We start from the raw sequence: 26,160 nt of genomic DNA on the forward strand, positions 1-26,160 counted from the left end.
GTAGGTTTGCGGCAGGGGTGCGTGATGTCTCCATGGTTGTTTAATTTGTTTATGGATGTGGTTGTTAGGGAGGTGAATGCAAGAGTTTTGGAGAGAGAGGCAAGTATGCAGTCTGTTGTGGATGAGAGGGCTTGGGAAGTGAGTAAGTTGTTGTTCGCTGATGACACAGCGCTGGTGGCTGATTCGGGTGAGAAACTGCAGAAGTTGGTGATTGAGTATGGTAAAGTGTGTGAAAGAAGAAAACTGAGAGTAAAATGTGAATAAGAGCAAGGATATTAGGTTCAGTAGGGGTGAGGGACAAGTTAACTGGGAGGTTCGTTTAAATGGAGAAAAACTGGAGGAAGTGAAATGTTTTAGATATCTGAGAGTGGATTTAGCAGCAGATGGAACCATGGAAGCGGAAGTGAGTCATAGGGCAGGGAAGGGGGCGAAGGTTCTGGGAGCGTTGAAGAATGTGTGGAAGGCGAGAACGTTATCTCAAGGAGCAAAATTGGGTATGTTTGAAGGAACAGTGGTTCCAACAATGTTATATATTTGCGAGGCATGGGCTATATAAAGGGTTGTGCGGAGGGTGGATGTGTTGGAAATGAAATGTATGAAGATTATATGTGGTGTGAGGTGGTTTGATCGAGTAATAATGAAAGGGTAACAGAGATGTGTGGTCATAAAAAGAGTATGGTTGAGAGAGCAGAAGAGGGTGTATCGAAATGGTTTGGTCTCATGGAGAGAATGAGTGAGGAAAGATTGACAAGGAAGATATATGTGTCAGAGGTGGAGGGAAAGAGGAGAAGTGGGAGACCAAATTGGAGGTGGAATGATGGAGTGAAAAAAGTTTTCAGCGATCGGGGCCTGAATATACAGGAGGGTGAAATGCGTGCAAGGAATAGAGTAAATTGGAACGATGTGGTATACCGGGGTCGACGAGCTGTCAATGGATTAAACCTGGGCAAGTGAAGCGTCTGGGGTAAACCATGGAAAGTTTTGTGGGGCCTGGATGTGCAAAGGGAGCTGTGGTTTCGGTGCATTACAAATGACAGCTAGAGACTGAGAGTGAACGAATGTGGCCTTTGTTGTCTTTTTCTAGCGCTACATCGCGCGCGCGCGCGGGGGAGGGGGGTGCCATTTTCATGTGGGGCGGGGTGGCGATGGGAATGGATGAGGGAATCATGTATGAATATATATATATATATATACATATATATATATATATATATATATATATATATATATATATATATATATATATATTGGAAAGGATCACAATTTTACGCGTGATCAAGATATTCCTATGAGTCCACGGGGAAAATGAAACACGAAAAGTTCCCAAGTGCACTTTCGTGTAATAATCACATCATCAGGGGAGACACAAGGGAGAAATATAACAGTCAGTTGATATACATCGAAGAGACGAAGCTAGGACGCCATTTGGTAAACATGTTTACCAAATGACGTCCTAGCTTCTGGAAGGAGGGAAATAAAGTGATTAAGAAAAGGGAGCAAATGGGAACTTCAGTGAAGGGGGCTAATGGGGAGGTGATAACAAGTAGTGGTGATGTGAGAAGGAGATGGAGTGAGTATTTTGAAGGTTTGTTGAATGTGTTTGATGACAGAGTGGCAGATATAGGGTGTTTTGGTCGAGGTGGTGTGCAAAGTGAGAGGGTTAGGGAAAATGATTTGGTAAACAGAGAAGAGGTAGTAAAAGCTTTGCGGAAGATGAAAGCCAGCAAGGCAGCAGGTTTGGATGGTATAGCAGTGGAATTTATTAAAAAAGGGGGTGACTGTATTGTTGACTGGTTGGTAAGGTTATCTAATGTATGTATGATTCATGGTGAGGTGCCTGAGGATTGGCGGAATGCGTGCAGTGCCATTGTATAAAGGCAAAGGGGATAAGAGTGAGTGCTCAAATTACAGAGGTATAAGTTTGTTGAGTATTCCTGGTAAATTATATGGGAGGGTATTGATTGAGAGGGTGAAGGCATGTACAGAGCATCAGATTGGGGAAGAGCAGTGTGGTTTCAGAAGTGGTAGAGGATGTGTGGATCAGGTGTTTGCTTTGAAGAATGTATGTGAGAAATACTTAGAAAAGCAAATGGATTTGTAAGTAGCATTTATGGATCTGGAGAAGGCATATGATAGAGTTGATAGAGATGCTCTGTGGAAGGTACTCAGAATATATGGTGTGGGAGGCAAGGTATTAGAAGCAGTGAAAAGTTTTTATCGAGGATGTAAGGCATGTGTACGTGTAGGAAGAGAGGAAAGTGATTGGTTCTCAGTGAATGTAGGTTTGCGGCAGGGGTGTGTGATGTCTCCATGGTTCTTTAATTTGTTTATGGATGGGGTTGTTAGGGAGGTGGATGCAAGAGTTTTGGAAAGAGGGGCAAGTATGCAGTCTGTTGGGGATGAGAGAGCTTGGGAAGTGAGTCAGTTGTTGTTCGCTGATGATACAGCGCTGGTGGCTGATTCATGTGAAAAACTGCAGAAGCTGGTGACTGAGTTTGGTAAAGTGTGTGAAAGAAGAAAGTTAAGAGTAAATGTGAATAAGAGCAAGGTATTAGGTACAGTAGGGTTGAGGGTCAAGTCAATTGGGAGGTAAGTTTGAGTGGAGAAAAACTGGAGGAAGTAAAGTGTTTTAGATATCTGGGAGTGGATCTGGCAGTGGATGGAACCATGGAAGCGGAAGTGAATCATAGGGTGGGGGAGGGGGCGAAAATCCTGGGAGCCTTGAAGAATGTGTGGAAGTCGCGTACATTATCTCCGAAAGCAAAAATGGCTATGTTTGAAGGAATAGTGGTTCCAACAATGTTGTATGGTTGCGAGGCGTGGGCTATGGATAGAGTTGTGCGCAGGAGGGTGGATGTGCTGGAAATGAGATGTTTGAGGACAATATGTGGTGTGAGGTGGTTTGATCGAGTAAGTAATGTAAGGGTTAAGAGAGATGTGTGGAAATAAGAAGAGCGTGGTTGAGAGAGCAGAAGAGGGTGTTTTGAAATGGTTTGGGCACATGGAGAGAATGAGCGAGGAAAGATTAACCAAGAGGATATATGTGTCGGAGGTGGAGGGAACGAGAGGTGGTAGACCAAATTGGAGGTGGAAAGATGGAGTGAAAAAGATTTTGCGTGATCGGGGCCTGAACATGCAGGAGGGTGAAAGGCGGGCAAGGAATAGAGTGAATTGGATCGATGTGGTATACCGGGGTCGACGTGCTTTCAATGGATTGAATCAGGGCATGTGAAGCGTCTGGGGTAAACCATGGAAAGTTCTGTGGGGCCTGGGTGTGGAAAGGGAGCTGTAGTTTAGGGCATTATTGCATGACAGCTAGAGACTGAGTGTGAACGAATGGGGCCTTTGTTGTCTTTTCCTAGCGCTACCTCGCATACATAAGGGGGGAGGGGGCTGTTATTCCATGTGTGGCGAGGTGGCGATGGGAATGAATAAAGGCAGACAGTGTGAATTGTGTGCATGTGTATATATGTATATGTCTGTGTGTGTGTATATATATGTGTACATTGAGATGGATGGGTATGTATATTTGCGTGTAGGGACGTGTATGTATATACATGTGTATGAGGGTGGGTTGGGCCATTTCTTTCGTCTGTTTCCTTGCGCTACCTCGCAAACGCGGGAGACAGCGGCAAAGCAAAATAAATAAATAAATAAATAAATATATATATATATATATGTATATATATATATATATATATATATATATATATATATATATATATATATATATATATATAAATATATATATATCCCTGGGGATAGGGGAGAAAGAACACTTCCCACGTATTCCCTGCATGTCGGAGAAGGCAACTAAAAGGGGTGGGAGCGGGTGACTGGAAATCCTCCCCTCGCGTTTTTTTTTTTTTTTTTAATTTTCCAAAAGAAGGAACATAGAAGGGGGCCAGGTGAGGATATTCCCTTAAAGGCCCAGTGCTCTCTTCTTAACGCTACCTCGCTAACGCGGGAAATAGCGAATAGTATGAAAGAAAATATAAATATTTTCATGTATATAATGCGTTATATTTTCATGTGAAGTGTTTTAGATATCTGGGAGTGGACCTGGCAGCGGATGGAAACATGGAAGCGGAAGTGGATCATAGGGTGGGGGAGGGGGCGAAAATTCTGGGAGCCTTGAAGAATGTGTGGAAGTCGAGAACATTATCTCGGAAAGCAAAAATGGGTATGTTTGAAGGAATAGTGGTTCCAACAATGTTGTATGGTTGCGAGGCGTGGACTATGGATAGAGTTGTGCGCAGGAGGATGGATGTGCTGGAAATGAGATGTTTGAGGACAATGTGTGGTGTGAGGTGGTTTGATCGAGTAAGTAACGTAAGGGTAGGAGAGATGTGTGGAAATAAAAGGAGCGTGGTTGAGAGAGCAGAAGAGGGTGTTTTGAAATGGTTTGGTCACATGGAGAGAATGAGTGAGGAAAGATTAACCAAGAGGATATATGTGTCGGAGGTGGAGGGAACGAGGAGAAGAGGGAGACCAAATTGGAGGTGGAAAGATGGAGTGAAAAAGATTTTGTGTGATCGGGGCCTGAACATGCAGGAGGGTGAAAGGAGGGCAAGGAATAGAGTGGATTGGAGCGATGTGGTATACCGGGGTTGACGTGCTGTCAGTGGATTGAATCAAGGCATGTGAAGCGTCTGGGGTAAACCATGGAAAGCTGTGTAGGTATGTATATTTGCGTGTGTGGACGTATGTATATACATGTGTATGGGGGTGGGTTGGGCCATTTCTTTCGTCTGTTTCCTTGCGCTACCTCGCAAACGCGGGAGACAGCGACAAAGCAAAAAAAAAAAAAAAAAAATACATATATATATATATATATATATATATATATATATATATATATATATATATATATATATATATATATATATGTGTGTGTGTGTGTGTGTGTGTGTGTGTGTGTGCGCGTAAGGATGGGCCATTCTTCGTTTGTTTCCTGGCGTTACCTCGTTGACAACCGAAACACCGATTAAGTATAATACTAATAAGAAATTTACATGAAAATTTAACATTTCAGAAACACGAAAATGTAACGTATCATACACATGAAAATATAACATCACATACATGAAAATATAGCATATCATATATATATATGAAAATATAACGCATCATATACATGAAAATATAACGCATTATATACATGAAAATATAACGTATCATACACATGAAAATATAACGTATCACATACATGAAAATATAATCTATCATACACATGAAAATATAACGTATCACATACATAAAAATATAACGTATCATACACATGAAAATATACCTTATCACATACATGAAAATATAATCTATCATACACATGAAAATATAACGTATCATATACATAAAAATATAACGTATCATACACATGAAAATATAACGTATCATATACATAAAAATATAACGCATGACATACATGAAAATGTATCATACACATGAAAATATAACGTATCATACACATGAAAACATAACGTATCACATACATGAAAATATAACGTATCATTAACAAAAATAATTTTTCCATTGTGTGGTTTTGTTTGGCCAGATAACTGGAATGAGAACAGTAATTGAAGTACTTACCTTACTTCCCAGCTATGTACGTAACCTTACTTCCCAGCTATGTACGTAACCTTACTTCCCAGCTATGTACGTAACCTTACTTCCCAGCTATGTACGTAACCTTACTTCCCAGCTATGTACGTAACCTTACTTCCCAGCTATGTACGTAACCTTACTTCCCAGCTATGTACGTAACCTTACTTCCCAGCTATGTACGTAACCTTACTTCCCAGCTATGTACGTAACCTTACTTCCCAGCTATGTACGTAACCTTACTTCCCAGCTATGTACGTAACCTTACTTCCCAGCTATGTACGTAACCTTACTTCCCAGCTATGTACGTAACCTTACTTCCCAGCTATGTACGTAACCTTACTTCCCAGCTATGTACGTAACCTTACTTCCCAGCTATGTACGTAACCTTACTTCCCAGCTATGTACGTAACCTTACTTCCCAGCTATGTACGTAACCTTACTTCCCAGCTATGTACGTAACACTGATGGCGAAATCGCAGTTCTCGCGAGCGAAATCTCAACGCAACAAACGACCATCTACTTACCTAATGGTACATGACACACCTGTGCCTGTAGGAGTGATAGTTCGTAAAACTATAACCTTACTAAACCAAATGTGTTTCTGCAAGGATGAGCCTGAGAATGGTGCTCTTGTGTAGCGACGTGTCTATGGCATGCTCTCGGGGGATACTGAGCAACATCTGCTGGGAAAGATACGCTATACTATGAACGACATTCCTAATGGAGGGTCTCTTGACGCAAGGGTATTTCTTACAATAAATGTTCATATACAAGAATGTATGGGGCCAAGTACCTTGGCAAGGATGAACCCATGATATGAACCATGTCTCTATGCAGAGATACCCCGACGAAAGGGGTAATGTCCCTGTGCAAGGATGCCCCTACGAGAAGGGTCATGTGTCCTATGCAAGGACGTTCCTAGAAAGTGGACTATGAGCCTAAGCTAACATGGAAAAAAAAAGCACGGATATCGGTGTGGAAGGATGCTCTCACTGAGAGGATTCCTGTGTTAGATACATAACGTCCTTGAAATATCCCTGAGGGATTACTGTATGTCCCACTGGAAAAATGCCTTTATGTTAGCACGTCCATAATGACAGTCGTCCTTGTGGCAAGGTGTTCGTGTCGAGAACCATACATGCAGGTGACCGTGGGGGCGTCACTCCCAAGTACTTCTGTTGGAATTACAAAACTGCGATGACGTCATCGGGGAAGAGAGGGCCACGGAACGTACCTTTACCAGTTCTGCCAACTAATCAGATAACTCCATAAAACCTCAGAACTGCATAAGGGATGCGAGATCTGCTTGGTTTAACGGTGTGAACGGCGAAGGGCGCTCCGTCCATTTCCGTCGCCCCCATGTCGTGTGCTCCAACCGTCCAGTTCTGCCAAGGACAGCCTCACCGTCTTCAAGGGGCCGGCGAGGCTGGCAGTTTTTGTGGCCGTAAGGCTGCTACATATACTCGCTAGGGATCCTCCTGAGGCGCATTGAACGCTCCACATGGACACTCGCACCATGAACCTCTCTGTGAGTATCACATCCTCCACCACAGTCTTCCTGTTCTCTCTGGCAGGAGCGATACCATTATCTTCCAGTTCGCATCTCGGATCCCTTTAGAAATAAGGCATTGAGTGTGATTCCCATGCTTGCTTCTAGTTGTATGGACAGTGGAGTGCATAATGATGTGGTATGTCTGTTTATATACTGGCACTGTGCCTGTCGCTGTGATAAGTCCGTATATGCTGGCAGTGTTTCTGTTGCTGAGGTAAGTTCGTAAACATTGTGCATATGCTGCTGTGGTACGTTCGTATGTTCTGACAGTGCGTCTCTAGCTATGGTAAGTTTGTATATACTACAAGTGTATCTAGTGCCATAAGTGCGTATACACAGGCAGTGTGTCTGTAACTGTTGTAGGTGTGTACGCACTGGAAAGCGTGTCTGTGGTTAAGATAAGCGTGTTTCCCCACTTTACTAAGTTCTTCCTCAAAGGTTATGTCAGCTGCAGTTCACTGTGGTACTACAGACAACCCCACCCTTATCAATCTAGTCTTATGGTTATATGTGGAGAACTCTTTCGACACCAATTCATATCATGTTTGAAGTTTAACACAGAGAAGCATCATGTGTACATACCAGGTGTTTGGTGCTTGTATCAAATGTGTGTTTGCAGGAATGACAACCAATTTCACTCCTTTCAATTAATGGAAATCATCAGAGACGATTCAACACAACCTGGGTTTTCTCACAATGTAGTGTTACTCCGGCAGGTGCTGTGTGTGTTGGTGTCGGTGTTGTGTGGGTGTGTGATGGCTGAGTCAGGGGGCCCCGCCGCAGCCCAGACCAACACCGCCGCCGCCCAGACCAACACCGCCACTGCCGTGGAGGAGGACCCTGCCCGGGAAAAGCGGTTCTACGTATATAGCCCTACAGACGGAAGGCTCCACTACGCCTTACCTGTCTCAGGACATGTGGGCGTGGATCACCCTCCTAACTTTTTCTCCGCCACACAACCTGTGGGTTTCGCTCAACCACCCACTAGCTTTCCCGACCCACAGCCCTTCCCTCAGACGCCCTCGTTGAGGACACAAAACTCACCCAACAACTTCAGCCCCAGATACCGGAGCAACAGACCCCACACGGGCGTATCTTTCGAAGAGCTGGCCGACTACGTGAACTACCAGCAGCGGCAGCACGAGAATCAATACTACAGGCAGGCCAAGTGGAACAGGAATCAGCCTCAGTACCCCGACGTGATCGACACCAAAAATAATTACTTCCCCTAGTCCCCCTTCCCTCGAACAGTTCCTGAACCATACCCAGGATTACCCCTAGGGAGGAGGGTACACACACACACACACACACACACACACACATCCTCCTGAAGGTGAAGGTAGAGTTTGTATGCAAAGTCCTCACTACACTATAGCCTTGACACGACGGTGTCAAGTTTCTTGATATCCTTGCCCTGTAGCTAGGTTCGTCACACGGTCAGGTATACGGTCAGGGCTTCACCTGTAGCCGCTCATGCTACACTTGGAATACTCGCCACTATCAGATGTGTGGACGCAAATGCACACACTCAAAACTAGGCCAGGGCCTGCCCTGTATTGATTAGTGTTTACCCATACTGACGCTGGGAACACATATCCTGGGCCTCGCTTGTAGTCAACATACGTACACAGTCATGCCCTGTATATATCTTGTCACTTAATAAATGTTTTAAGAGTTTTTGTATTGTGGTTTTACCTATCAATAACCATCATCATACTATCAAAATGAAGCAAACACAACGATCTGATAACACACACTATATATCAACAGACAATAGAGCATTGAATATTTCCTGTCACTCATATCATTAATATTTGTAAATATATATATATATATATATATATATATATATATATATATATATATATATATATATTATATGTATGTATATATTGTATGTGTATGTCTTACATGAGACACGTACACGCGAGATATTATACCGAGCGAAAAGTCACTTTTGCGAGGCTGGATCACTGGGTGTACAGATAGAACTCTCAAAAACTTCTCACTCCAAAGTGGTCCATGACTTCTTTGCTAATGGAAGTAGCTCAACGTTCGAGCTCCATGAGTCTTTGAAAAGAGATCCTCGAGTAATCATAAATTAATATATATATATATATATATATATATATATATATATATATATATATATATATATATATATATATATATGATTACTGCCGCGCGGCAGGCCGTACGGTACGTTACCCATTGGACCATGAAAGAACAAAAGCTACTGTTCTCCTACCAAGTAATGATCACTGACATCTCTCGTCCCATTACGTGACCTGACAAGCTTGGGAAAGTGAGTGCCCGCACAGGCCATAGGTGCCTTCAAATCACTCTTCCATCACTACGACACTATGCTGTATATCACGTGATGTGACTGGGAGCCTTACTGAACATTACTTGGTCTGATTGTTGAAATTACAGTAGTTTGGGTATAATGGATAGCCTACCGTCCTGCCGCGTGGTAGCACGGAATAAAACTCCTCCTCGCCCAGTTGTAAAAAGTCAGTAGGGTGTGGTAGTGGGTGGATGTACCCAGTGACGAGGAAGGGACCCCTCCGTCACAAGGACGTGAGGGATCCCAACCTCACACTGGACGCTATGACACCTGTATATGGCGGCCACACCCTCACCACCGCCCTCTGCCCCATTCCTGTCACATCTCACACTACCAACATTAAACTGTATAAACCTCATTTACCAGAGCAAGAAGCCAGTTTAATGTTCTCCTAACATCAGTCCAGTAATGTTCTCTATTTTGGTATGTTTAATCAGCTCGAAAATTTGTTATGAAAGTCTCAGTTTTCAACTCAGGGTAAAGTCTACCACATAGACGTCCTGGAGTCCTAGATCCGCCACACAGGCATCCTGTACCCTAGATCCATTACGCAGGCACCCTGGAGTCCAAGGCATCCAAGAGTCCTAGATCTGCCACACAGTTGTTCTGGAGTCCTAGGTTCACCACACAGTTGTTCTGGAGTCCTAGGTTCACCACACAGGTATCCTGGAGTCTTAGGTTCATGAAACAGGTGTCCTAGAACGCAAGATGCAACAGGCAAGTATCCTGCATGTCACAGGTCCAACAGACAAGCATTCTGAAGTCCTAGGTTCATCCACAACCACATCCTCCTCATCTTTCAGATAATAGCCATCTAGTATTACTAATATGCACTAAAGGATAACTACTTCTACGTCACCCCTCACATAACTCAGTCCTACTGCTAATGTCTCTATCATGTCATCAGTCCTCAGCTCAACTTATCAATGTGTTCTATCAAAATGGTTGAGTCATATTTTCCTTTATTGTTCTGCCGCCGCCTCCCGATCACAGATGGTCTGCCTCCAGCTACCTGCACACCACACACAAGAAACATAATCAAAACCAGTTGTGTGGATGGTCAGACGAACCCGGCCATCCTGAGGGGCAGTACCAAGACGTGTGGGGAGGACCCGGAGACGCATCCAGGAACTTGGCGAGGATCCCAGGGCTGTACCCATACGTCTGGGTACTACAATCTCCGTCGCGTCTCCTGTATAGGTTGTACCAGTCTCCGTCGCGTCTCCTGTACAGGTTGTACCAGTCTCCGTCATGTCTTCTGTATAGGTCGTACCAGTCTCCGTCGCGTCTCCTGTACAGGTTGTACCAGTCTCCGTCATGTCTCCTGTACAGGTTGTACCAGTCTCCGTCATGTCTCCTGTACAGGTTGTACCAGTCTCCGTCATGTCTCCTGTACAGGTTGTACCAGTCTCCGTCATGTCTTCTGTATAGGTCGTACCAGTCTCCGTCGTGTCTCCTGTACAGGTTGTACCAGTCTCCGTCATGTCTCCTGTACAGGTTGTACCAGTCTCCGTCATGTCTCCTGTACAGGTTGTACCAGTCTCCGTCGTGTGTCTCCTGGAGATAGAGGTGTAAGCGTTGCCATATGAACCCAGTTCCTGGAAAGTGGTTAACCTTGCGTAGATGTCACCTGGCCACTACGTCATCACAGACACCACGATGAAAAGAAGCAAGATTTAAAAACTTGTGTGCCCCAGTTACCGACATGACGTAACATATACTGCTACGCCTCAAACACGGCAAATTACCCTCCACCCTTCCCGGCACCCCATAACGCCATTCCACGATCGGCATATGGACGCTTGTAGATCTTCGCTATGCCTTTGTCCACTCACGTCCTTCTCCAACATAATGTTATAATCATTAACAACATAGACGGTCTGTAATTATCTTCACGTTAATAATGTATGATGTGAACCATTTCTTCACGAACGCTAAATCATGGACTATGGTAGTAAAGTTTCTTTCCTCACATAGTCCACTAACCATTGGAACTACTTTACATGATCAGGTTATCATGTAACAACCACTGGAACTACTTTACATGATCAGGTTATCATGTAACAACCACTGGAACTACTTTACATGATCAGGTTATCATGTAACAACCACTGGAACTACTTTACATGATCAGATTATCACGTAACAACCACTGGAACTACTTTACATGATCAGGTTATCACGTAACCACTGAAACTACTTTACATGATCAGGTTATCACGTAACAACCACTGGAACTACTTTACATGATCAGATTATCACGTAACAACCACTGAAACTACTTTACATGATCACGTTATCACGTAACAACCACTGGAACTACTTTAACATGATCACGTTATCACGTAACAACCACTGAAACTACTTTACATGATCAGGTTATCACGTAACAACCACTGGAACTACTTTACATGATCAGGTTATCATGTAACAACCACTGGAACTACTTTAACATGATCAGATTATCACGTAACAACCACTGGAACTACTTTACATGATCAGGTTATCACGTAACAACCACTGGAACTACTTTACATGATCAGATTATCACGTAACAACCACTGGAACTACTTTACATGATCAGGTTATCACGTAACAACCACTGGAACTACTTTACATGATCAGGTTATCACGTAACAACCACTGGAACTACTTTACATGATCAGGTTATCACGTAACAACCACTGGAACTACTTTACATGATCAGGTTATCACGTAACAACCACTGGAACTACTTTACATGATCAGGTTATCACGTAACAACCACTGGAACTACTTTAACATGATCACGTTATCACGTAACAACCACTGGAACTACTTTACATGATCAGGTTATCACGTAACAACCACTGGAACTACTTTACATGATCAGGTTATCACGTAACAACCACTGGAACTACTTTACATGATCAGATTATCACGTAACAACCACTGAAACTACTTTACATGATCAGGTTATCACGTAACAACCACTGGAACTACTTTACATGATCAGATTATCACGTAACAAACACTGGAACTACTTTACATGATCAGGTTATCACGTAACCACTGAAACTACTTTACATGATCAGGTTATCACGTAACAACCACTGGAACTACTTTACATGATCAGGTTATCACGTAACAACCACTGGAACTACTTTACATGATCAGATTATCACGTAACAACCACTGAAACTACTTTACATGATCAGGTTATCACGTAACAACCACTGGAACTACTTTACATGATCAGATTATCACGTAACAACCATTGGAACTACTTTACATGATCACGTTATCACGTAACAACCACTGGAACTACTTTACATGATCAGATTATCACGTAACAACCACTGAAACTACTTTACATGATCAGGTTATCACGTAACAACCACTGGAACTACTTTACATGATCAGATTATCACGTAACAAACACTGGAACTACTTTACATGATCAGGTTATCACGTAACCACTGAAACTACTTTACATGATCAGGTTATCACGTAACAACCACTGGAACTACTTTACATGATCAGGTTATCACGTAACAACCACTGGAACTACTTTACATGATCAGATTATCACGTAACAACCACTGAAACTACTTTACATGATCAGGTTATCACGTAACAACCACTGGAACTACTTTACATGATCAGATTATCACGTAACAACCACTGAAACTACTTTACATGATCAGGTTATCACGTAACAACCACTGGAACTACTTTACATGATCAGATTATCACGTAACAACCATTGGAACTACTTTACATGATCAGGTTATCACGTAACAACCACTGGAACTACTTTACATGATCAGATTATCACGTAACAACCACTGGAACTACTTTACATGATCAGATTATCACGTAACAACCACTGGAACTACTTTACATGATCAGGTTATCACGTAACAACCACTGGAACTACTTTACATGATCAGGTTATCACGTAACAACAACATACCCTCTTCATGGAGCAGGTTGGTCGATTTCTCACCAAAGCTTGGATTCTTGCGTAAGTCATCCTGAAGGTCCACCTGGCTTTGATCCGTGACGCACTAACATGTGCGGCGCCCCAGCCTGTGGCTCCCTATTAGTCACCAGCTTGACATTACACACCAGCATCAGCACTTGAATCCTTGGAGATGTATCGGCCTCCTGATCCTCTTGCCGCGAAATCGAAATGATTTCCACAAGATGGGATTGAAGCACATACTGAAACAAACATGTGAAAAAAAAACTTGTTGATTTGTAAGCTTAAGGTAACCTGCTAATGAAACTAAGGATCTGTGGTCCATTTTGTCGACTGGTTCACTGGAATAACAACTGTATAGAATAATGTTTGTTAAAGTCGACGGGGAAAATAATTCTAATTTGATTGAAAAAGTTACCTTAAACTGTCAAAAACCTACTTCAAGTAAGTAACTAACTACCATGGGCTTAATAGTGACCTTTGACTAATGACGTGTATTGTTCACAAAAGAAAATAATCCAATTAAATGGAAGTAATTATATAGTTTTCTTAAGCGAAAATTTTTTGGAAATAAAGCAAGAAGCAGGAGGCAGCTGATGCCATTTTCATTACTCGTATTCAAACATATATCGTTGCATTTAATGGATATCAACAACATTAAGTGATGGAACCTTAGCGCACATATATACACTTAAATGTTTCTGTAACTTCTTATCTATCTTATTTAAGAAACAGAGGATTTATATGCACTTAAATGATTTATAAGAAGCTAACTCTATTACATGTGGATAAAGCAAAGCTGATCTCTGCATCTACATCGAAATCATGTCAAGATATACATTCTATCCATATGTAAACAAACATCTAGTATGGGGGATAACCTCAGGTTATAGCTGCGTTCATACGACTATTTTCGTTACTGTTCTTGTGTGCAGGTATTGCACTTAGTACAGCAACACATACATCCAAGTTCAAAACAGATATCCTTGGCATGGACCAAAGGGCTATTTGTCTCTCCCACGTGACTACGAACTGCTTGTACAGATAATAAGGTTCTGTCAGTGGATTCCATAGGTTTCTAAAAACAGAGAAGTAATCAACCACAAGCAGAGGATGAGCATGGTAAAACATCTTCCCCTTCTACTACAAACCCTACCAGCCGCCGCCGTGTTGCGTGATGTCTCTAGAACGATGCGGGTTGGGAAGCGGCCTGTGAGCAGGCGGGCAAGACGATACAAGCTGCGGATGGATCTACCCCTTTAGGGCTCCAAGTCCCGCTCCTCTTCATGCTGCAATTAACCCTTACATATCGTTGCCTTGGTTTCTAGTCTCTGTCTTGATGGGGTGTATTACACGACATTTGTTTCATACAGTGCTTCCAATGAACACCTCACCTCAGATTCCTTGATTGTAGCAACTGCTATACGTTCCCCCAATACATACTATAATATTTACTGTTCACCGATTGGCACATGGCCAGCAGACCATATTTCGACACATCCTTCAAACTCATATAGTCTCTGAGAGAGTACTTGCAACATGCCCTCCAACAAACACTGTGGACCACATATACACATGTCAGCTCTCTCTCTTCCCCTGGCTCCCTCTGTCTGGATATCTCGCAATGGGGCACTAGTTACTGTTTGGGGACTGAGGCCTTGGTAGCGTGTTATTGCTAGGGAGAGACAATAAAGTCAATTACTGATAGATAATCGACACTTTAACCCTGGGACCACCTCCCATTCGACGTCTAAAATTCAACGCCGTAATTATTCCTCAGGCAGCAAGGTCAGATGGCTCCCTGGTCCTTATAGTGATGAAGACGAAGGAAAGGGAATCCTGCCCCTACCTCTGTAAGACTTCGACGTAACAGGCGGAAGGATAGAGACATTCAGTGGCTAGTACGCGTGGTCACATCACAAGCCAGAAGCCACACATCAGGAAGCCCGAGTTTTTCATATCCAGTTTACCGTGTCCTCCTCTTCCATTACGAGAGCAGACCTTCACTGTATTGTGAGCCATCATCATCCCTACAACCTCAAGGGTAACAATACAACCTGATCTGTAATGAGCCACGCATTGGTGCAAGATACAGCATGTCCGGTACAGTTTTATACCTGTTTCGACACAACCATCCTGTCTGTACACTTTAGAGACTGTACACTGTAACCCGTACAAGACTGTCTGGTCTTAAAGACTGTGTAGCGCGACACACACACACACACCAAGGATGGACGATACTGACTGTCTCCCACCTGTGTATGGTCTACGTACACACATTTCTTTCCCTTAAATATGGTCTACAGCAGCAAGCATGGTAGAAATTATAAAATTGTATCGCAATTGTACCTGGAGACAACAACACTATACCGGACCTGTACCTGAGGCTACGGCAATGTACCATACTTATACCTGGAAACAACACAGTGTCTCAAACTTTATTTCACGTTAGCCGACACAGCATGGCCTACTGAATCCATTAAGGTATTCTCTATAACGATATGGAGAAAAACTGGAGGAAGTGAAGTGTTTTAGATATCTGGGAGTGGATCTGGCAGCGGATGGAACCATGGAAGCGGAAGTGGATCATAGGGTGGGGGAGGGGGCGAAAATTCTGGGGGCCTTGAAGAATGTGTGGAAGTCGAGAACATTATCTCGGAAAGCAAAAATGGGTATGTTTGAAGGAATAGTGGTTCCAACAATGTTGTATGGTTGCGAGGCGTGGGCTATGGATAGAGTTGTGCGCAGGAGGATGGATGTGCTGGAAATGAGATGTTTGAGGACAATGTGTGGTGTGAGGTGGTTTGATCGAGTGAGTAACGTAAGGGTAAGAGAGATGTGTGGAAATAAAAAGAGCGTGGTTGAGAGAGCAGAAGAGGGTGTTTTGAAGTGGTTTGGGCACATGGAGAGGATGAGTGAGGAAAGATTGACCAAGAGGATATATGTGTCGGAGGTGGAGGGAGCAAGGAGAAGAGGGAGACCAAATTGGAGGTGGAAAGATGGAGTGAAAAAGATTTTGTGTGATCGGGGCCTGAACATGCAGGAGGGTGAAAGGAGGGCAAGGAATAGAGTGGATTGGAGCGATGTGGTATACCGGGGTTGACGTGCTGTCAGTGGATTGAATCAAGGCATGTGAAGCGTCTGGGGTAAACCATGGAAAGCTGTGTAGGTATGTATATTTGCGTGTGTGGACGTATGTATATACATGTGTATGGGGGGGGGGGGGGCATTTCTTTCGTCTGTTTCCTTGCGCTACCTCGCAAACGCGGGAGACAGCGACAAAAAAAAAAAAAAGAATATATATATATATATATATATATATATTCTTCCATACTATTCGCCATTTCCCGCGTTAGCAAGGTAGCGTTAAGAACAGAGGACTGGGCCATTGAGGGAATATCCTCACCTGGCCCCCTTCTCTATTCCTTCTTTTGGAAAATTAAAAAAAAAAAGTTGTCCTTATCTGCTGTAAACACTCGTCTGATGTGTGGAAATAAAGATGGAAATAAAGAGTGTGGTTGAGAGAGCAGAAGAGGGTGTGTTGAAATGGTTTGGTTACATGGAGAAAATGAGTGACGAAAGATTGACCAAGAGGATATATGTGTCGGAGGAAGAGGGAACGAGGAGAAGCGGGAGACCAAACTGGAGGAAGGATGGAATGAAAAAGATTTTGAGCGATCGGGGCCTAAACATACAGGAGGGTGAGAGGCGTGCAAGAAATAGAGTGAATTGGAACGATGTGGTATACCGGGGTCGATGTGCTATCTATGGACTGAACCAGGGCATGTGAAACGTCTGGGGTAAACCATGGAAAGGTCTGTGGGGTCTGGATGTGGAAAGGGAGCTGTGGTTTCACTGCATTACACATGACAGCTAGAGACTTAGTGTGAACGAATGTGGCCTTTTTTGTTTGTCTTCCTAGCGCTACCTCGCTGAAGCAGGGAGTAGCGATGCTGTTTCCTGTGGAAAGGGGTAGCGCCAGGATGAATGAAGGCAAGTATGAATACATATGTACATGTATATATATATATATATATATATATATATATATATATATATATGGGGCTGGAAATCCTCCCCTCTCATTTTTTTTTAAATTTTCCAAAAGAAGGAACAGAGAAGGGGGCCATATGAGGATATTCCCTCAAAGGCCCAGTCCTCTGTTCTTAACGCTACCTCGCTAATGCGGGAAATGGCGAATAGTATGAAAAAAAAAAAAAAAATATATATATATATATATATATATATATATATATATATATATATATATATATATATATATATATATATATATATGGGGCCTTTGTTGTCTTTTCCTAGCGCTACCTCGCACACATGAGGGGGGTGGGGGATGTTATTCCATGTGTGGCGAGGTGGCGTTGAGAATGAATAAAGGCAGTGTGAATTGTGTGCATGTGTATATATGTATGTGTCTGTGTGTGTATATATATGTGTACATTGAGATGTATGGGTATGTATATTTGCGTGTGTGGACGTGTATGTATATAAATGTGTATGGGGGTGGGTTGGGCCATTTCTTTCGTCTGTTTCCTTGCGCTACCTCGCAAACGTGGGAGACAGCGACAAAGCAAAATAAATATAAATATATATGTGTATATATATATATATATATATATATATATATATATATATATATATATATATATATATATATATATATATATGTTTATACGTTGATATGTATATGGATATGTGGGTGTATAGGCGTTATGTATTTATGTATATATATGAGTGACTGGGCCATTCTGTCTTCGTCTGTTTCCTGGCGTTACATCGCTGACGCGGGAAGCGGCGATTAAGTATAACAATATAATATATATATATATATATATATATATATATATATATATATATATATATATATATATATATATATATATCCAAAGTCAGGTATCCATTTCATCGACCAGCCTCTAAGGAAGGATGAACAACTGGGTTAGCTGTGGACCGACAGAAGTGACCAAAATTTGAATATATGCAAACTCGAACCCGAGCGGCCCATGAATGTGTAACGGTCAGTAACGCTAACCTCAACACATCGTTACGTTACAGATGACCAGGAAACTTCACGAGTCGTTATAACTGATAACGTCACGTGACATTACAAGAGCGATGAAGTCCACTATGATCAGGTCTTCCACCAACCATTCTTTGTCCTGTATCCTCTACTCCCTCCTCCTACTCCACCACAATCACACCATGAATAGGTACATACCTAACCCACACCCATCACTGACACACGTACCCAGGCAAGTGCACACAAGGACGTGTGCCTTGTTGGGTCCAACCGTCCCTTGGTCATGTTTGCTTCGTCTAAGTCACGTTAGGTTAGATTGGGTGGTATCACGTTCACTGGGTGAGTGAGTCAGGTCAGGTTCAGCTGGTTATGGGTCAGGTCAGGTTAAGCTGGTTGTAGGTCGGGTAAAGATGGGTCAGGGTATGTTTGCCTTCATGCTACGTTAGGTTGTTGTTAATCCAAGTAGTCGGTCCATGAGTTGCAAAGTGATGTGTAGCCACCTAGGTCATGGATGGCCTCATGGAATACTTATACTTCATATATCACACTGATACGAGTTTACATTTGATACTTTATATACTACAGAAAAGAAAAACAATAAACATAGGGAGATAGAGAGAGACATCGAAATATGGACATAAACATACAGATAGATGACGACCGAGTCTTTCACCTGACTCACATCTTACGTCACGACATTTTATTCAAGAGTACGACTCATTTGGTATTCAAATAGTTAAGAACTTTGTCTATATAACAAATAAAGACGGTGACATTCCGATGGTCATATCTACGACCCAATGAAGGTAGCCAGGAATTCAAAAGCATGCAAACATCAACAGACGATTAGGTCCTTTCAAGGTTGTTTGTAGCCATCATGAAACAGACGAGTGTTTACAGCAGATAAGGACAAATGACCGAGAAATGCCTGTAAACAGTTTTAACAACGGAGACGAAAATACAGCGAGTCTTGGACTTGATGCAACGTAATCCATGCGTCTGTGGGGTTAGTTCCAGCTACTTGTGTTAGTACATGAAACTGTGTTGATAATCCTGATGTGAGATAAAGTACTTGCCCTCAGTCAAAGTAGTTACTCCTAGCCATTCCAATGAGAAAATCATCAAGATCTAGTGTTTAAATAGGTGCTTCTGACACCAGTAGTGTTGAGGGTGTTGGTAATCGTGTACACCCATATCAGATCACCTCATTACCTTGATGATGGGAGAGCTTACTAGGATACTGCTACCACAGCCCTGACGTGACCACTACAGGAAATACCTGAAGAAGGCGAGCTGAAGGCAAGAGAATACAGCATGTTGATCAACTACCACTTCCTCCAGAACTTCTCAGAAATGACCTAAAGTAAGGGTAGAGAGGATGGGGTTCATCCTAAAGAAAGGGAAGAGGGTGATGTGCTTCAGAGAAGGAAGACACACTTGGACAACACAAACAAACTACTGAAATGGTCATTGAAGGTGTTCGGTTTTGAGTAGAAGCTGAAGGTAGGGAAGCTGAGTACCGTTGCTTCTGGGGGAGGCAAAGCGTATCGTGAATTGTGAGGAGGCAGTGTGCCGTAGGTTGTGGGGAAGAAGTGTACCGTGGGTTGTAAGGAGGTAATGTACCGTCGGGAACAAGGTCAGGGGGAGGCGAACATGACGATGATGGAAATGATACAGTGAAGACTGTGATACACTGTGACGATGATGAAGACAGAGGGGGCAGTATTCCCAGACGAACACCCTGCGTGTAAGCACTGACGAAGACGGCAATGTAAAGAAGGAATGGACGAGGACGGCGAAGATAGCAGTGATGGGCAATATCGGAGGGAAGGGGGGGGGGGTGTGTGTGTTTAGCTTTGGGTGGGAAGTGTGGGGGGAAGAAGGGGGGGGGGGGGGGAGCAGCTGGTCATGTCGCTCAGGAAGCAGGAGCGGCGAGGAAACCTACTAACCTTGCCTTACTCCCTCACCTGAAGGCCAAGCGCTCGACGCAATCAAGAACAGAAGTATTTGATTACTTGTATCACATATATTTCCCTAAAGAAAACATGATAAACAACTGCAATGGATTCAGAGACATACGGAAAGATATTAGCTATAGCCTAAATCCCGATTTCTTTTTATAGCAGGTCTTATCGAACTAAGAGAGTTCCTGTACTATTTGCATGCACCATAACTAAATACATCTTTACGGAAATCAAACAAATTTACTGCTAAAACCCTTGCCAAGCCAGGTGCGGAACCAGCAGAACCCTGTCTGCGGTACTACACCAACGGCTCGTTAAAGCTTCCCCCTCACAACACATCCTGCTATGCGAGAGGGAGGGTTTTTTTGCTGGCTCGACCCTGCACAAAACTGGTGGACGAGCAGGACGGCCCGATATATACCGCCTGAACCTTGCTCACTGAGCAAGCTGCTCTCCGCCACCATGAGGACTAAGGTACGTACCTACCAGTATCGATGGGAAAGTTTAGTCTAGTATTGCAGGGAAAACTGACTGCTCTAAAAATTGCAAAGAACACTGGATATGAATATACGGGTCCGGGTGTCGAAATACGTCGTTGTACATGTCAGCTGAGCAATGTTGTTAGTAACTGGAGAGCTGTAGTTTTCTACAGGGTAAAGACACTTAAGTAACCGGACAAAACAAAACATAACGGTGTTCTGAAGTTTTATGCAGATTTCCTGAATGGAAATGTCTCTCACGTTAGGATGCTTGTTTATATGGTAGCACTTATAACTGACAGCGTACCTTTATGTTACCGTTATGTCTGTCTGTGTGAGAATCTGCGCTTATTACATAAGGCTTAAAGTTAGCTACACTGAACTGTTTAATACAGTTGATGCTCATGCTTCCTGTCAACATGGGTGACATGCTCATATGTGGATGGTATGCTAACATACCTGATTATATGTTGATAGGGAGACTCGTCATACTTCTGCCATATGAAGCTGACAGCAATAACATAGCTAGGGGCCATGCTATCTCAACATGGATAATAACATCATTATGGGTAACTGGGCGATTAGAAAGTTATTACCACACGTATATGATAATGGAAACAACTGGTATGATATGTTGGAATGGTCAAGAGCACACACGATTAATGCTATGTTAACATTACCTAGTGTTAACTTGGGTACATGTTTATCGTGAACAAGATAGGATGTTTACAGGGAGTGAGTGAATCCACGTGTATCACACCGCACGTGAAAGAGGGTCACAGTGTTTGTACACAGACGATAGCCCTGCCACAAGTGATGATATATAATTAATATTGCCATTCGGTAGGTACTGTACGGGGATGGAGTTTTACATCGTAAGCCCCCATCTCTTGAACATTCTCTACCATTATACAACCTCTTAAATCTATGTATGTGGTTCACGTTAACTTTGGCCTACATTATTTTGTGTCACTCATCACTCTTAACATATTCTCTTTATAAATTGTCTTAGCCAGTTTCGCTTTCTGTCCTTTTGTTTCTTTATCCATACATCTCTCAAGGAACTGTTCACTGTCCACGTTGTCGATCTCTTCTAAGCTGGGCAAATTCAAAGCCTCAAGCCTTTCCTTTCAACTAGGGTCTCTTAACTCTGGTAACATTTTTGTTGCCATCCATTCTCAATTATCTCTTTGTGCTTCTTCAGGTGTGGTGACCAAACTTGAGAGGATATTCTACTTTAGGCTTTATGTAAGATATAAATAGCTTGCTAAATAGAGCATCATCCATATCTTGAAAACCATTCTGGTATCTGCCAGAACATAGTTTATATCCCTAACTATATTCCTAATATGGAACTCTGGGAACAGGTCAAGGGCGATGTTGACTACAACGTCCTTATCACACAAAGAACCTTGAAGCTTATTTTCTGCTAGATAATTATCATATTGAGGACATCTTTTGTTGTGTTTATGGCGCACATGTTCACAATATTATTAACAGCCACTGTATGGTGCTAATGGTTTCAATTAGCTCAATGGCGAAAGTATGGTGTTCTTTACGATTAATGAACTCCGGTGCTCAGGTGATGAACGAAACTACTGAAAATACCTGAACCTGGCCGATGGAGTCATGCTGAACAGTGGCTGGTAAAAACATAGTCAGAGTATAGTAAGAAAAATGGTTGTTTTAGACCAATGGCCCAAAAGAACAATCACGTCATGATTCCTGAAACTCTACCTCTCTTTAATGAATATTCCCTCTGGGAGCTCCCATCAAGGGGTGGCCACTACAAAATTCTCCTCTTATTCCTGTCCTTACAAGCCTCCCTTGCATACACCATTCCATGCATTCTTCCACCATTTCTCTCCCTCCAATATTCTTCCACCTTATATGCCTATGTCACACATGGTCTTCCTCTCACACCAAACTGTACTATCATACACCATTCAAAGGTGGTCTTCCTCTCACATTAACCCCTTTAATTGTACTATCATACACTCTTTTTATGAACTCCCAGTCTTGCATCCTTTCCACATGCCCAAAACACCTCGAAGTGTTACGTTTCCCCCACTCTCCTACTTCGCAATTCATTCCCTGCCATAACATATCTCCCATACACCCCTTCATTTCTTTCTTCTTGTAACTGTATTCCAATATCCTGAAGTGCAGTGATTTCAAAATGTTTCCCACATCAGATTTCAGCAGTTATCATAGAAAAGGGTTACACACAACAGGTGTAACTTATGTGTAAGATACAATATTATTTGAAGTTTCTATAAACTGTGTTTACTGCAGGTGTTGTTGGTGTTGTACTGGGTGGCCCATGTGTCGCTTGCGGCCCCAACAGCCGAGAAGGACACAGCAGTAGAAGCCAAGGCTCCAGCAAAGGTGGAGGAAGATGATGCAAAGCGTGACAAGAGGTTCTACCCATACTACCCACACTACTACCCTCCTCCTCCACCTCGTTCATGGGGCCCTCCAAGATGGCAGGGTAGGACCCGCAGTGGTGCCCAACTGCCGGATGTTGTGGATACAGCACCAGTACCCACTCGTCATTTCCCTCCTGGCTACCCAGAATATCCAAACCACTACCCTCATCCATACCATGATCCCAATTTTCCATATGCTGGTTGTAACTGTCCCTACCCTTTCCACCCCCAAGGACCTAGACCATTAGCAGGTGGACGATTCCCTCCTAGGGATGGCCAGACACAGCAAGGTTCTCCTGGGTTTGGTGCTGGGACTCATGACCAGTCCTCATCAGGTTCAGGTTTTCCATCAGGTTTCCCCGGCTCAGGTGGTAATGGGTCACCAAACTCAAACACTGGAACTTCATTCCAGGGTCAGTCTTCTGGAAGTGGATCATTAGGTTCAGGACTTAATGGTAATAATTTCCCTAATGGTGGCCAAGGTAATCAGTTTGGCAGTGCTTCTGGTGACTTCGGGTCAGGGTCCTCTAGTGGATCATTTGGTGCGGGAAGCAGTTCATTTGGTGGGGATAATGACTCATTTGGCAGTGGAAGCAGTTCCTTTGGCAGGGATACTGGCTCCTTTGGTAGTGGAAGCAGTTCCTTTGGCAGGGATAGTAGCTCATTTGGGAGTGGAAGCAGTTCTTTTGGTAGTGGAAGTAGTTCCTTTGGTAGTGGAAGCAGCTCATCAAGTGGGGGAAGTAGCACATTTGATGGGATAGTCAGTGCATTTGGTGAAGATAGTGGCTCATTTGGAAGTAGTGGTTTTGGATCTAACAATAATTCCCCATTCGGGAGTGACTCCCTGGATTCTTCATTCAACACAGGGTCAGGATCAGACTCATCAAGCTCTGGACAAGGATCTTCTGGACTTGGGGCAGACTCAGCCTCTTCAAACTCCTTTCCAGCATTTGGATCTTCAGGTTCAGGTGGTGGATCTAGATCAGGAAGCTTTTCCGACTTTAGCAATAACGTATTAGCCCGGGACACAAAGGCAGCAGCTCTGACAGCAAGTACAGCCAGCGTGTCCAATGCTACTGATGAAGAATGAAATCCCAGAAAGACAGTTCCATAAGTCTTCTACTGTCGCCTGCACACAAGATTTATTCTCGCTTAAATGACATACATCAAATTGTTGTGGCTGACCATTTGTATGTAGTTCCTTCTTAGATAATAATCTAAATGAATTCTACTGTATCTACCCATACTATATCAGCTACTATAAGAAACACTGACCTAGCTGTACTATAAAGCAGCTCAAGGACCATCAAACTTTTTCTCTCCATTTTTGTATAGGTTCCAACACCTTCAAAGTAAATCTAATCAAATCAAAAGTTTGTATTCTTAAACCTTAACCTGATCCAGTAACAACCAAAGATGTATATTACTCCACTAAAGGAAGTCACTAGTGTAGACTAATTTAGATTGGATTATCATATCTACATGGAACGGGTGCAAAAATCTTAATGGTAAATTTGACAACTCAAGAGGCTAGGGGTGCTTGTGTGAGGGTCTTGGTCTGTTGTCAGCCATTTAATAAAAAAAATTTACTTCAAAGAATCTCTAGTAAAAACATAAAGATATAAACTCCTCCTCACAAGAATCTATAGACACAAAGGCAGGGGCAGCTCACCTCATTTCCTAAAAGTAGGCTCACATGATTTCTGAAATTCACAACTTATAATTTGAACAGATGTTATTTGAGGCTTAAATATACCAAAATGCTTTGTGATGTCATATTTGTATAAAATAAAATATTAGATAATTAATCTCCAGCCACTATTTTCTGCCCTGTCATATCATGAAAAACAAGACATCACTAACCAATGATTTGGGTCATTTAGTTCAAAATGAACATATGGAGATACATTTAATTTTATCTGAAAATTTTTTAAGTGACATAATGCCTTCTTTCACATATTAAGAAGTATGGAATAGCTACAGCTTAAAACACACATCTGTATACTGTGGCAACTGCATCCATTTCTCTCCAATTGATTTTATATTTCACCGCAAGCTACAAATAGTGGAAATATTTGTCAATACAAAACTCTCTTTTGTATACAACGAACTTCAAAAAGCTCCTACATTTTGCTTTGGGTTTCTTGTATTACAACTGTATTACAACAGAGATACCTTTCCCATACACAAAATTGATCATCAAACTAAATCAAAATAATCTAGGAGCTGAAAATTTTCACCAGCAACCTTGCAGAAAAAAATAAATGGTCCTTTTGAAATAAAATTCCTTTCATACCTATTTAGTGTACTGATATGAAAATATTTCTATGTGTGACAGGCCCTATCAGGTATGAAATGAACAGCTGAGGCCTGGATCCCAAACTACAGCCCACATATGTATGAAAGAATTAGAACATTTAGAGGAATTGGGTTGTACATTAACTATTCTGAATGAATACAGCTGAATGAGTGTGTTAGTGGTTTTGATGCACGAGACTGGGTTATAGTGACGGGTGATTTGAATGCAAAGGTGAGTAATGTAGCAGTTGAGGGAATAATTGGTATACATGGGGTGTTCAGTGCTGTAAATGGAAATGATGAAGAGCTTGTAGATTTTTGTGCTGAAAAAGGACTGGTGATTGGGAATACCTGGTTTAAAAAGCGAGATATACATAAGTATACGTATGTAAGTAGGAGAGATGGCCAGAGAACGTTATTGGATTACTTGTTAATTGACAGGCGCGCGAAAGAGAGACTTTTGGATGTTAATGTGCTGAGAGGTG

At 42.5% G+C, this 26,160-nt stretch overlaps 2 protein-coding genes across 2 annotated transcripts; both read left to right on the forward strand.

Moving 5' to 3' along the window:
* Positions 1-6,979: 6,979 nt before the first annotated feature.
* Positions 6,980-8,827, forward strand: LOC139763379 (uncharacterized). The gene is made up of 2 exons (XM_071689394.1): positions 6,980-7,132; positions 7,873-8,827. The coding sequence occupies exons 1-2, from the start codon at positions 7,106-7,108 to the stop codon at positions 8,386-8,388; spliced, it is 543 nt and encodes a 180-aa protein (XP_071545495.1). The 5' UTR covers positions 6,980-7,105; the 3' UTR covers positions 8,389-8,827.
* An 11,972-nt stretch (positions 8,828-20,799) lies between these two features.
* On the forward strand, positions 20,800-24,750 carry LOC139763299 (uncharacterized). Its single transcript, XM_071689288.1, has 2 exons — positions 20,800-20,943; positions 23,244-24,750. Exons 1-2 carry the CDS (start codon positions 20,815-20,817, stop codon positions 24,465-24,467), a joined length of 1,353 nt encoding a protein of 450 aa, XP_071545389.1. The 5' UTR covers positions 20,800-20,814; the 3' UTR covers positions 24,468-24,750.
* The last annotated feature ends 1,410 nt before the right edge of the window (positions 24,751-26,160 follow it).

The sequence above is a fragment of the Panulirus ornatus genome, chromosome 46 (assembly GCF_036320965.1).
Source record: "Panulirus ornatus isolate Po-2019 chromosome 46, ASM3632096v1, whole genome shotgun sequence".
NCBI lineage: Eukaryota > Metazoa > Arthropoda > Malacostraca > Decapoda > Palinuridae > Panulirus > Panulirus ornatus.

Bases quoted from the DNA above. Each gene is read 5' to 3' on its own strand.
- LOC139763379 (XM_071689394.1), top strand. From the start codon at position 7,106: ATGGACACTCGCACCATGAACCTCTCT. The intron at 7,133-7,872 runs GTGAGTATCACA...TTACTCCGGCAG, and splicing joins CTCGCACCATGAACCTCTCT to GTGCTGTGTGTGTTGGTGTC.
- LOC139763299 (XM_071689288.1), top strand. From the start codon at position 20,815: ATGCGAGAGGGAGGGTTTTTTTGCTGGCTCGACCCTGCACAAAACTGG. The intron at 20,944-23,243 runs GTACGTACCTAC...TGTTTACTGCAG, and splicing joins CCGCCACCATGAGGACTAAG to GTGTTGTTGGTGTTGTACTG.